Source organism: Molossus molossus, unplaced genomic scaffold, assembly GCF_014108415.1.
Source record: "Molossus molossus isolate mMolMol1 unplaced genomic scaffold, mMolMol1.p scaffold_m16_p_15, whole genome shotgun sequence".
Lineage (NCBI taxonomy): Eukaryota > Metazoa > Chordata > Mammalia > Chiroptera > Molossidae > Molossus > Molossus molossus.
Window position 1 is genome coordinate 81,029,813 of NW_023425350.1, and position 14,556 is coordinate 81,044,368.

General features: G+C 40.2%; 1 protein-coding gene across 1 annotated transcript in view; it reads right to left on the minus strand.

The window, feature by feature from the left end:
- Positions 1-557: 557 nt before the first annotated feature.
- CNOT11 (CCR4-NOT transcription complex subunit 11) overlaps positions 558-14,556 on the minus strand; it is a 63,586-nt gene continuing 49,587 nt past the window's right edge. Inside the window, exons 3-8 of the mRNA XM_036262461.1 lie at positions 12,065-12,229; positions 8,823-8,975; positions 6,990-7,192; positions 3,584-3,786; positions 957-1,053; positions 558-881 (exon numbers count right to left, since the gene is read on the minus strand). Coding sequence (XP_036118354.1) covers positions 684-881; positions 957-1,053; positions 3,584-3,786; positions 6,990-7,192; positions 8,823-8,975; positions 12,065-12,229 — 1,019 coding nt within the window. The 3' untranslated portion in view covers positions 558-683. The remainder of the gene's footprint in view (positions 882-956; positions 1,054-3,583; positions 3,787-6,989; positions 7,193-8,822; positions 8,976-12,064; positions 12,230-14,556) is intronic.

Consider the following 14,556-nt stretch of genomic DNA (forward strand, 5'->3'; position numbering starts at 1 on the left):
ATCTTAGACTAATAACTGAACAAATAAATATCTCGAGAAAACAAAAACAGAAAACTACCAGCTATTATAGCCCTGACAAAGGTTTCTAAGAGTTCCCATGTTTATGAGAGGTCCAAGAAATGCCTTTATTCTTGTTATCTATTAAGTCCTCATAACAAGAAAGGATAGTTGCGGGTATGTCCTAGGTTCAATTCTGCTTAATGAGAAGTTAAGAGTTACGTGTGTAATGGGTTCAAGGATCAAACTTCTGTTTGCCACTTGATTCAAAAACATTAAACTGATTTCACCTCAAGGGCAGTACAACAAATTCTTAATGTCTTCATTTACTCATTAAATATATTTAACATTGAAACATTAGGAAAACTGGATTCTTGACTTAATCAGAAGCTTATCATTTGTTTTAACAAAAACAGGTACCTTGTGCTAAGGACCTCATCTACTTTTTTGCAATAAGCATTTTTTGGATAACCATTCCTTCTGTTTAAGACACCTCAAGACATTTTTCTAAGTTCTTACCAAAAATTCTTCTAAAGGAAAGTCAGCCAGGAAAGTAAAACTTTGCTTTAAATAGTTAAAGTGTTGTTTATGTGTTTTACAACAAATAATCCACTCAGGTTTTTAACAGTTTTAAAAGTCAAATCACAGTACAGCTGAACAATAAATGGGGTGGTTGTGATGAGGTATTATTTTGACATTTTGGTGTCAGAAGGTGTTTCCCCAGTATCCAGTGTCTTCAACAGCCGGAAAAGGCCAGCAGCTTCTCGTATCCTACTGAACTCGATACAGAATGCCTGCACTTCTATAAACAAGTCCTGCACATTGATGATCTTGTTACGGATCAAGGATTGGAGAAAGACGCACACAAGACGCACCAAGCGATTCTGAAAGAAAAAAAGTATTTAGTGTGCCCATTGTCTCGGCAGTTCATAAAATTTACTCAAATTTCTACTACTTACCTGCATATATTTATCCTTAATTTGTTCACAAGTGGAGATGCAATTTGATATATAAAGGTGAATAAATTCAGGAGGTAGGTCAACAGCTGTAGTTAGTCTGTTTCATAAAATTAGAAAAGTTAAGGCTATTCATTTTATTTGCTAACATTAAAAAAACATTGTTAACCATAAAATATTGTTTCCTTTGGTCATTCAGTGTAAATTTCTGATACATGACCAATTACCTAGTTTTATATAAACTTATGCAAATAAACCTAAGAGCAGCCCCCATTCATTAAGTGACACTTCCATTTTCACATCTACACTTAGCATTATGCATTGTGATTTCTCGTTAAGCAACCCAGTCTTTGAGCACCATGTCTCCTGTGTTCTGGCTGAATCACAATCAGTGATTCCAAACTACTCATCTTGGCAATGACGGTTCCTTTACTAAAGCCGACCACATACAAGTACTGTGCAACGAGTGTGTGTGAAGGGGTGTAAGTTTAATAACTAAGTACAATATAAAACTAAATGCTAAAATGAAGAGCAATAATGTAAGTGAAAAGAATTGGGAAAAGTCTTAAAAGGGCAAATGACGTAAACTGACACCTGAGTAGAGAAACAGATGATCTGAGTGAAGGCTGGAAGCAGGGATCAGCGAAGCCGGCTCAGGAACAGGTGGGAAAGGCGGGTGTTGACAGGCACATATGGTGGCAGACCAGGTTAGAGGCTCAAGAGGGGAGGCTGGTATTTTTCAAAGGATTCTATGGAATGTTTTTGTTTTTTATTCCTCATCCGAGGATATTTTTCTATTTATCATCAGATAGAGTGGAAGGGGGGGGAGAGAGACAGAGAAACATTGATGTGATAGAGCCATAATCGACTGGTTGCCTCCTGCATGACCCAACCAGGGCCGGGGACGAACCACAACCAAGGTACGTGCTCTTGACCAGAATCGAACCCGGGACTCATTGGTCCGCGGGCTGAGGCTAATCACTGAGCCAAACCGCCCAGGGCGGATTCTATGGAATGTTTTAAGGAAAAATAAAAAGGGTGGAAATTCCATGTTCATAGAAAGGCATGCATATTATATATCCAGTAAGAAAATCCAGAAGAAACTACACTCTGAGCCTAGAACTTGACGCCATCAGGCACTGAGGAACTGGTGTTCCAAGGAAATACTGCCATGAGCTGCTGTGGTCACACAGGTTGTTTCACACGGAAGGGTGACGCACTACAGGGGTGGGGGGACCCACAAAGAGCAGATCTTGTCCTTGAAATTACTACTACAAAGACACAGTCATTCTTGGACTAAATGCGAAATGTCAGACAGACAATAACTTCTACAAGAAAGTGGTGAGGGGAAGAAGTGAGCTCTAGGAACTCGGCCGACCCAAAGGGCTTGACAGGATGTGGTCCCTAGAAGGAGAGGGAGTCTCCGCAGCGTGGGAAAGGGCTTCAACAAGAAGACAGGAGTGAAGCAGCATGTTCTAAACAAGCAGCTGGCCAGTTTTGCCAGTGAGGAAATAAAGTTGAAAACCTCTTCCTTTCCCACCCAAAAAAGAACCACTCTCTTATACTTGGGATCACCTGGTATAGCTAGGCTTTTTTCACCAGCTGAGTAATTTGACATATTCTTTAATACAGCTTCAAGTAGGTTCAAAAATAATAATCCCCAACTTAGAAAAAAACATTAAAAAATGTGCCATAATTGAACTTCAGTTGCCTGACCCTTAGAATGGATTTCCCCATGTAGCAAAAGGAGCATATAAATATGATTTAGCACCCACAACAGGATACCATATAAAAGGAGGCCAAAGTAAGCCTAAGTTGGGACTGCCTCAGACAAACCTGGACATATGGTCGGCCACCTTATATATAAACAGCTTCATAAAATAGCAGGCTCCCAAGCTAACCCCCCCAAGCTTATTAAAGCCACAATTTACCTAAAACATGTTTTTAGGGAAACAGTAAAAAATATCAGGAAGGAGGCCAGTGTCAGCTTCCGGGTGTGATCTCAGCATCTATGTGTGGGCTCAGGGCTCTGCAATGTTGAGCACATCTGAGGAGCTTTTTTCTAGCTATGACCTCCTCCCTTCCCACCCCATCCTGCAGACCATAAAATAAAATAAAATAAAAATAAAATAAAATGAAATAAAAAATAAAAAAAAATAAAAGTCAGGAAGGAAATGCACTATCGTTTCTGACAGTGGGTGACAACAGAGGAAGGAGAAGTCGGGTCGGGAAGACAGTGCCAGGACTTCTAGGGTGACATTCCTACAATTCTTGCAGCTCTTAAAACCCACTTTCCCATGATATAGTTATTAGTCACTAACCAAAAATAACGTAACATCTATACTTGTGTAGAGGAAAAGAATATACAGCTATATAGAAAGAAAGAAATTTCAGCAATTGTGTGTCTATTAATGCTAAATATTTTAAATCGTACCCTCTGGGCTCCTTCTTGTGGATGCTAAATTCACATACACTGAGCACTAGGGCTCAGATTATTTATTTATTTACTTATTTATTTATTTATTGGGGTTTCTCAGGCTAACGAGATCGGAAAAAACGTGTTACTAGTTTTTCCCTCCTGGCCATGTAATCAGGATCTATACAACATTTGATCAAGTGTAGGAACTTACCGATTTACAACTTCCATGGAATGTAAAGACATATCCATATTGACCAAGACTGAAAAGTACTCGGTGATCTGGCTTGACTGCATTAACTTCAGCAGCATTTCTATGGCGACTAGAGGGTTGTTTTCCACTAGGTCAGGAAGTTTGGCTGGAGTGAGGCCAATATGATAGACAAGTTTGGGATCTTTTTCCAACTCACCAAGAAGCTAAATACAATTAAATTTTTTAAAAAAAGAAAGAGGTTCTTGAGTCAAAATAGACATTTTCTTTCCTGCATATAAAAATATGTATTTTATAAAAAAGCTATAAAATTACCTGCATTGAACCAACTTCATAAATTTCTTCCCTGACTCTCATGATCATAATGACTTAATTTTCAATTTATACTTGAATTATAAAGATATTAAAATATAGCCCTGGCCAGCCTGCTCAGTGGTTAGAGCACCTGCCCGCAGGCCAGCGAGTCTCGGGTTCGGTTCCCGCTAAGGGCACGTACCTCAGTTGCAGTTTGTCCCTGGCCCCGGCTGGGGTCGTGTGGGTGGCAACCAGTCAATGTTTCTCTCTCTCTTCCTCCCTCTCTCCCTCCCCCTCTATCTGAAGATAAATGCAAAATGTCCTCGGGTGAGGATTAAAAAAAAGGTATTAAAATATAAACACCTTTACTTTATCATTATTATTTTAATCCTCACCCAAGGATATGTTATATTGACTTTCAGAGAGAGGAAGGGCGAGAGAGAACATCCATGGGTGCCCTGACTGGAGACTGAACCAGCAGCTTAGGTGTTGCTCTGATTGGTAATCAAACCTGCAACCTTTTTGGTGTACGGACAACACTCCAACCAACTGAGCCACCCAGCCAGGGCACTATAAACACCTTTAAGACAGTTTATAAACATGCCAGTGATTCCTCCTTGGCATTAAACCAGACTCAATATTGTCTCGTTGAACGAACTATTGTCTGGATTGTAATACTGTTCTTGAGTCCATTGTGGGTTTATTTTTCTGTCATCTGTTACAACCAAAATTAATTTTAATTACCAACTAGTTCTCCCAAAAAACGCAGACCATAGAGAACTGAGGAATATCCGAAACAATAGTGCAACCCAGATCCAGGAGGGAGCAGGATGGTAAGGGGGAGGTCTGTCCTGCAACTCATCCATTTGTAGGGTGAGTAACTCAAATAGGTATCCTCAAAAGCAACTTATTTTCTGCCAAATAATTCTTTAAAATGTTCTATGTTCGTTCTCCTGTCTACTTGTATGTACCACAGTGGATTGTGTTTCAGGATGACCTAGTAAGTCAAGTGAACTCCAAACAGCTACTTGCTTGACTTTGAAAATATTTTGGTGGTAAGCTGCACTGGAAATGTCAGCATCTCCTGACAAGTTCTAATGGAAAAGGATGCAATCTGAATAAAACTCTCCAACCAGAAACCACCCTTGCCTTTCCCCCAAGGAGTCTTCTAGTTGGGCAGTGGGGGCTATTATGAATCTCAGATCCACTACTAAGCAGCTGTGTGATGGGGGCTAGTTTCCCTTACCTGAGCTTTTTATCTCCTCCATAAAATGTTAATAAATCCACTTCCCTTCGGGAGAGTTACTGTCCAGCTTCAACATAACGTATCTACATACGTCTAGCTGGTACACAGCAGGAGGTAAGTGCCAATCAAATGAGGAGATCGAGGCAGGTTAGACAGTAAGGTATGGGAAAGGGAGGCTGAGACACGTGAGGAGGTCTGCGAGGACTTGGGGCTCAGCACACTGGCAGAACCCAATGCACAATAGATAGATCTGGAGGTTTATTTGGACTCTACAGATCTCAAAATAAAACTAAAATCAAAATGGGAAATTGTGCCTCCTGGGCCAGGAATTCCCAGCCCCCATTAACACTCTTGATTTATAGAAATGAAAAGCTTATCTTGATTTCAAATTAGAAGTTCATGGAAGGAACACAATTACATAACAACAACAACAAAACCAGAAAGGCTGGTTTCAGGTAAAAGGGAACAGCTATGTCTAGTTCCTCTCTCTGGGACCCTGATGGGTTTGCAAATGAATTTTATTTACTGTTAAAGAATATAGTGCTGGCGATTCTGACCTAGTCCAATGAATATACCTACTGGTTCCTGGGAGCAAGGCCACAGGACTGCTGAGTGAGTTCTGCTGTGAAACTAGATTGTGTTTCTATTGCAGAAAACTATGTTACCTTAAAAAGGATTACAGGAAACCAAAACTTGATTTAGAAAAGAAACCAAAGGTATAGGGTTACTCCAAGGGTATTTCCCCTCCTCGGCACTAACAGTCTGGGAGAAGTTGAAATTATCATAAAAAGGGAAGCCACCAAGGCCCCTATAGATACCTGGGGCTACTTTACTTGTTCTTAACCACACACAACTAAGTTGACTCCTCCCTGGAGTAAAGCTTCTGTACAAATGTCAGGAATAGCTAATCGATGTCTGTTTTTAAATCAGAATCTGTCCATTTCCAAAAAGGGAATGTATGGGACAATATTAAGTCTTTGCTAATCAAATCTGCCCAATTCACCTGATAAAGCGAGCTTTTTTTTTTTTTTTTTTAATCAGAGATGCCCACATATGCTTTTTCCAGAAGGGTAATATGAATTTAGAGCTAGGCAACCTAGGGCTAAACCCACGGGGGGGGGGGGGGGGGGCGGGGGGGACCAAGCTTTAAAATGCATGGATGTTGCTAAGGCAAAATTCCTTGAAAGGACCAGAGGCTAGCAAGGCATATACCTACCCCTAGACAACAGAGCCTCACCAGTAACCCACTTGGGTCCCCTTCCCACTGTGGGAAGTCTGTCTATCTTTATTTATTTATTTATTTTTTATCCTCACCCGAGGACATTTTTCCAATTTTTGTACAGATAAGAGTGGGAGGGAGAGAGAGAGAGAGAAACATCGACGTGAAAGGGACACATCGAGTAGCTGCCACCCGCACAACCAACCAGGGCCGGGAACAAACTGCAACCGAAGTACGTGCCCTTAGCGGGAACCGATCCTGGGTCTCTCCGGACCGCAGGCCGACGCTCTAACCGCTGAGCAAAACCGGCCAGGGCGGAAGTCTGTCTATCTTTAAACTTTCTTTCATATGCCCCTTTGTCATGAACTCATTCTTCAATTCTGAAAAACAGCAAACCAGGACCCACTTGGTTTCACTGAGACCCATCCTATCCCTCCTCTCCCAGAGGCAAACTGATCCCAAACAAATGTTGGTATACATTTTTAGTCATCAGACTTCTAGCCCCACCACAGTGGACGGGGCAGAACAGAGCTTCTAAGATCCAAAAAATTCCCTACTGCTGGCTCATGTTAACAATATCATTTTATTGGTCATTTATCATATTATGAAAAACAAAAATAAACACGTGATGGATTAAAGAAAAGGTTTACCTGTGTTTGCTGAGGAGAAGATAAGGGGCTTTTGAAAGCTTTGGCCATTATCCGCTTGATCTCCACACCCGTGCTGTTCTTCACACACATCGACTTATCCCACTGAACCGAGTGGTCAGGCTCTGCTGGGTTCAGCCAGGCCAGCTCGTCCTCACACACGTGCAGTGGAGGTGGTGGGCGAATGAACTCGGGCCGAAAGTGGCCTGTCAGTGAAAGTGACATGAGGTTGTTTCTTAACACCTGTGCACATCTGTATACATCTCACATGTTTTACTTAATGAAGTACACAAACACCCTTTTAATAAGGATAACATGATAAAACTGAGACTTCAAAGCCAGAAGCAGAAGTGATGTAGAAAGTCAGGATTTTATTCATAATGCAAGAAAGAAAATAAAACACATATAACATTATTATGCCAGAGACCAAATCTACGTATTTTTGGAGGAGAGGAAGGCATTACCATGACCCAACAACTTGCCACTCAAGCATGATTACCCTCCATGGCAAAAAGATACAAACTACTCTATTGGTAAAAATCGTTTGAAGGGAAAAATGAAATACTATTTGATCTCACTCATTCTATTCTTAGTTACTCTTTTATTCAGAGACCACTATGATTTATAGTAGTTCCACCTCTACATCTTACAACCCTGAAGTGGCAAATTACATGGAGATGAAATGTCAGAGGGAAAAATGTGTGGCTGACTTGACATTTTCAAAGGAATCTGAAGATTTCCATAAATTCACAAATACCATACCAATTTTCATAAAACAATAAAAGTACAACAGGAAAATGAAGTGACTCAATACTTCAACTATCTCATAAAACAAAACTGATCTTCTAAGTTAGAAGCCCACTACAATAACACTGGCTGACTTCTGCTAAACAAATTTCAAATGTCTGGCTTCCACACAGGGCCTAAGATGGCTTATTCCTATCATGGATCCTAGCCTCTGCCAAATTTGAGATCATACTCTAGTTTATGTCTGTTTTCTGGCTAAGAATTAACACCTATCTTTATACTATCTCTTCACTTACATCACCAGAGCTAGCACCTGAATCTCTTTTAAGACCATTTACAAAAAGAATCAGAATTTTTAGCACTTCATGAGACGCACAATGCTTATATGATCAAGTCCTGTGACGCAGGGATGCTTGGTGTTTCCTAACACAGCCCTGGCAGATTTGCTTCCACTGCCTGCCTTTCTGGTGACCTATGCAGGCAAAGCTGTGCCTGCGCGACTGTCAGATAACCAGTTATACGTGGACCTTCAGGCACATATGGGACCAGCTGAGACTTCAATATTAAACCCATTTATGCCAAAGATTTACTATAAATGGCATAGAAAGTCAGTGTAAATTTTAAACTCATGGGGACATTACAATCTGGGGAACATATTCTTACCCCTTTATTTAAACCACATAGAAACCTACAGAACCAAAAGATGCAGCTATATTTCAAGTTCTATAGATGTTTTATTTGAATTAAATTAAGAGCCGTAAGACCAGTAAAACTTTACAATGGAGAAAGTAATGATAGTGATAAAATTAATAAAAGGTATAAAACAGGTAATAAGCTACAAAAACAGACTCATTTCAGTAAAACCAGAGAATTTATATCTTTAGATACACTAATAGTGGATATGTAATAAAAAATTTGGTATGTAATTTTATTAAAGATAACTTTTACCAACTGTCTCCACTATGTTCTAGACACTATACTAAGAAGTTTCTCATTAAATTCTAGTTTTAAGTGGCAACAAAAATAATGTTTCAGAAAACCGTCTCGAATGCTGATAAGATAAAACCAAGATATAAAATATATACCTACTTTCAATAGGTGGCTTTGGTCCACTGACTAAAGCTTCCGTGATCTGAGAGGCAACTGAGCTGTCAAATCCAGAATTAGAAGAATCCGGGTCTGGGTCACTGAGAATACTAGGAAAGCTAGCCTTACTTTGGGTTGGCAATTCAGACTGGCGTTCTGAAAGATTAAAATAGGAGATATTTTAAAATTGAGGGCACCACAAGGAGAGTAAAAAGACAAGCTACTAACTGGGGAAAGCTATCTGCAACACATAGCAAAGGACCAGATTCAGAATATGTATATATTTTTTCAAAACTCCTACAAATCAATTTTTAAAAAAAGGAAAAATAAAAATAGTCTAATGACTTCAACAAGCATTTTATTTTTTAAAAATAAAAAGCTGGCCCTAGCGGGTGTGACTCAGTCAGTTGGAGTGTTGTCCTATACACCAAAAGGTCATGGGTGCAATTCCCAATCAGAGCACATACCTAGGATTTGGGCTCAATTCCCTGGTCAGAGCACATCCAGGAAGCAACCAATCAATGTTTTTCTTGCATATCGATGTTTCTCTCTCTCTCTCAAATCAATAAAAATGGTTGGAGAAAGCAGGAAGGGAGTGGGAGCGGGGAGGAGGGGGCCAATGAGGGTAATACTTTCAACAATAAAATAAATAATAAAATAAAAACATATCCTCGGGTGAGGATTAGAAATAAAAAAAAAAAAACACCATAAAGCCTGAATGGCCAATAAACTTCTGAAAATAATGTTCAATCCCATTAGGAACCAGGGAGAAATCAGTTAAAACACAAGGTATTATTACACACCCACAAGATTGACAAAAATTAAAAGCCTAATATTATCGAATGCAGAGGAGGTTGTCAGGTGACTTGCACACTGCTAATGGGAATGAAAATTGTCACAGCAACTTTGGAAAATAATTTTCCATCACTTGATAAACTTTCACACGTGCTTATCTTCCCAACGAGAAGAAACTCTGCGTGTGCACTGGAGTATACCAACCGTTCGCAGCAGCATTATGTCCACACAGTAGAGCAGATGAAACTCCTGGTATTCCACTCTACGGAATATACGCTCACAACTCAGTATCAAAGAACAACCCAATTAAAAAATGGGCAGAAGGTCTGAATATACATTTTCCCAAAGAGAACATACAGATGGCCGTGAAAAGATGCTCAACATCATTAATCATCAAGATAATACAAATCAAAACCACAATGAGATATCACCTCACACCTATTATCAGAATGGCTGATTATCAAAATGATGAAGCCTGGTCGGGTAGCTCAGCTGGTTAGAGCATCACCCCAATATGCCAAGGTGCAGGCTTGATCCCTGGTTAGGGCACAAATAAGAAGCAACCAATGAATGCATAAATAAGTGGAACAACAAATTGATCTCTCTCTCTAAAAATATATATATATATATATCAATAACAATAATTTTTAAAAAGACAAGATGATAAATGCTGGCAAGGATATAGAAAAAAGGAAACTTTCATTAGTTCCCTTTTTAGTGGGAATATAGTGGGACTGTTAGTGGGAATGTAAATTGGTGCAGCTACTACAGAAAACAGTATGGAGGTTCCTCAAAAAATTAAAAATAGAACTACCATAAAATCCAGCAATTCTAATTCTGGGTATTTATCCAAAGAAAACCAAAACACTGATTTAAAAAAGTACATACACCCCTATGTTCACTGCAGCATTATTTACAACAGCCAAGATACAGAAACAATGGATGAGTGGATAAAGAAAATGTGATAAACACACACACACTACCACATAGTGGTGGGTCATGAAACCTACTGTAAGATCTGATTTTTAGACCTCTGCAAAGATGATCTGTGCAGCTCGTTCCAGAGAACATAGGTGGACTTGTCATTTTTTTTGCACTTGTGAAATGAATGACTTGACATCTTCAATTTGGATAGGGCTTCTCAATCCTAAGTCTAGTCATTATTTTCAATCCTAAATCCAGTCATTATTCTCTTCTCAGCCTGACATAGTTTTAAACTTTCTCACAGGCTGGCTCAAGTTGAGGGGTCAGATTCGATTCTCACGTTACTGAATACAAAGCTAGAATCCTCAAGATATGTATCACTTCTGAAGGTAAGGTGACTGAAATTATTTATCACCTCTGTACTGTCTTCATACTATCTTCGGTTATGGAAATAATAATTTTATCTCTGTCACTGGTAGCTAATAAGTACATCTGTGTACCTTCGATCTTAAAAGTTTTAAAAAGATTTCTCTGGGTTTCAAAAATAACCACTGTTATATTGCTAATTCCCAGTAGTTAAAAAGTGAGGTTCAGAATGCTGCAAGGAAAAAGTAGTTTACTGAAAGATGTCACCTTACATAAGCAGCCAAATGTCACAGGTGCATTTCGTCTAAGGATGGGGCACAGTCAAAATCAATACGATGGCTCATTTAATCAAAAGGTCAAGGGTTTACAAATCTGGCTATATACTACAATTTCCCTAATGAATCATTCTCAAGCGATAAGACCCAAGCATCTGTATTTTTGCTTAGAGCAGGCAAGCAAAAGGTGCATCTTCTCCTTCACTCCTCAGAGATGCTCTGATTACCCAGTTCAAGAATCCCCTATTTTCTATCACAACACCCTTTTGTTTCAAGAGCACCCAATTCATTTGCTTATATGTGTAACACTAGGTGCCAAAACAATCTTGAAACAGAAGAACAAAGTGGAGGTTCACACTTCCTAATCTCAAAATTTATCACAAAGCTACCAAAACCAAAAGAGTGGTATTGGAATAAAGACAGATATGATACAGAACGCAGATGCCAGAAACAAACCGTCCCATATATGGTCAAATGATTTTCAACAACGGTGCCAAGAGAACACTGTTTTGGCTATTCAGTGTCCCTAGAGATTCCATATGAATTTTGTGATGGGTTTTTCTACTTCTGCAAAACACATAGTTTTGCATTGAATGTGTGATCTCAATTTGAGCAAAACTGACATGAGGAACATGTCTATTTTTTTTAAAAAACAGACTACATTTTATCCAGTATTCTTCCTAAATTGGAAAAGCCATCCATTCAAGTAAAAACTCAAAATAAACTTATATGCCATATTAGCAAGGATCTAGTATTGGAGCTGTTTTTCATGGAAAATACTAACCTTTTAGCACAGCTACAGCCCTTCATTTTAAGTGGAGTACCTTAAGAAAAAAGGCCTAATACTGCCTCACAAGAATGCCCAAACCACCAATTCCTCCTTACCAGCCAAGGCTAACTGAAGCCCACTAATGTCCACAGACTGGCCCATGTTTCCGACATCCATCAATGCAATCTGTCGAGGTGTCTTTTTGAAGAGTTCCCTTGGGGGTGCCAGCATTAGCTGGGAAAGAAAAAACTTTTCTGGTGGAGTTATAGGAGGTAAAAATCCTGTAAACAAAGATGTATAACAATTTCTCCAGTGGTTATTTTTTAAAAGTAACACAAATCTGGTAAAATTAGCATTTTCTACTTGCCATCTCAACTTAATGTGTTTTTAAAGACAAAATTATTTTAAGTTTCAGTTACCCCAATATATACATTTATGAAAATGTAATTGTCATTTGAAATTCTATGATTTGTGGCAATATCAACAAAACTTAAGATTTTTATAATTATTAAGAATTTTGTTTTTAACATGCCCCAATTCCTGCAAAGTCTAAAACTTATGTATACAAGCAAAAACAAATTAAAAGCTTCAACATTTGCCCTGGCCAGTTTGACTCAGCGGTTAGAGCATGGGCCCGCGGACCAGAGAGGCCCGGGTTTGGTTCCCGCTAAGGCCACGTACCTCGGTTGCAGTTTGTCCCCGGCCTTGGTTGGGTCATGTGAGTGGCAGCCACTGGATGTGTCTCTCTCACATCAATGTTTCTGTTTCTTTCTCTCTCTCTCTCTCTCTCTCTCTCTACCTGAAGATAAATGAAAAAAAAAAAAAATCCTCAGGAGGATTAAAAAAATTTTTTTAAATACAATATTCAAAAATGCTTTTCTTCTCTGCTGCTACCAGCAACAGTATAGAGGTTGAACAGACAAGGCAACATCCACTGGCGATGTAAATATACTTCCCACTCCTGCTTCACAATACAGTGCCACTGAAAATCTCCAGTGCTGAATGCTGCTTCCCTTTTGTCCCAAATCCAACTGCTCACCACGCCTCATCCACCCACCAAAGCAGCCTGTTCCCACACGCCACTCCCTCTCCCCTCCTCTTGCCTGCCTGGTTTCCCAAGCACCCAGTTTTGACTCCTGCCACACCCACCACAATCCCACTTACCATTTGGTTCCATTTCTAGGAACAAATCTGCTTACATTACTTAACCTGTTTACACAGAATTAAACCCAAACTTCTGTGCTATTATAAAACCCTTCATAATCTGACCCTGACCCACTTTCCTAAGAGATTGATTTCCCCTCCAATCCATGTATCCTACACTCTAGCAGCAAAAAAAGAAAAAAAATCTCTCATATTTCCTGATTCCACATTTCAAAACATTCAATACACCAAGTTCTTTAAGAATAACCTGGCAGGGCCACACCTTTTCATCCTCACCACCATCTCTAATCAATATCCAGCAAAAACATCACTCCCTTTGAGAATCTCCGGTTGCCCACGGGTAGCTTCCCTGTGCTCCGGAGCATTCCGTAACTGACCTCCAGTACAGGCCTTACCACGCTGTGCGATGACTGTGTTTACATCATCTCCCCAAACAGCCTACAAGCTTCTTGAGTGCAGGGAAGCCTTCTTATTTACTGTGAGGTACACTCTTTACCCTGCTCTGCATCAGAATCATCTGAAAAACTTTTAAATGCCCATGAGATGCTCACCCTAGGCACCCATATTCCCTGTGTGCATTTAAGCACCATCCCTACCCAATTTAATAATAAGTAATAATGTGTAACACTTACTATAGATACTTTACCTCATAATAACTCTACCAGCTAAGAATTATCTGTGTTTTTACAGATTAAAACACTGAGCCAGAGATAAAATAACCAATCCATGGCTTCCTTCCCTAGAAAATTTGTGTATACAGTGCATCGGTCTGCAGTCTAGATTTAGGTTTAGACTCATCACATTTGAGAATTAGAACACATAATCATGGTTCCTTTGTCTAACCTGTCTGAAGAATTCAAAGGGCCTGGTGACCTAAATCCCATCGTCATCATCCTCTGCTAAGGGCACCCTAGGGTGGTGGGATGTGAACCCTCGCACACGTTGCATTCACTTTCTGGGCATTCTCAAACTCCCTGAAAGCCAGGTTCAGTACCTGCACCCTAAGGGCATCTCCTCCACCACAAAGGTTCCCCTCTCTGTGGGCAGTGCAGGAAACAAACCAGAAGATCTAGATCCAGAGGGTTTCCAGGCAGGGCCACAGGCTGGCTGAAAACGGACCAGCCCTGCTGTGCCATCAAACACTCCCTGCTGTTACCTCAATTCACTTGCCTCGACCTTTTGACTCCCTGTATAAGGGGCCCCCACCTACGGAATGATTTGCCTTTTCCCATGAGGGAGGTGCTGGGAGATGAAGCTGCTTCCCACCTCTACCTCGCTGCCCACTACCCTGTTCTCGTCCAGGGCTCCAGGGACCCTCGCCATCCCCGCTCCTCTGCTGGCTGCGGGTCCCATAAAGCTTCTCGAGTTCAAAACCAGAGGCGGCTTCACACGGACCCACTGATCTGATCCCAGTGCTGCTCACGCACCTGAAACGCTACTGAAC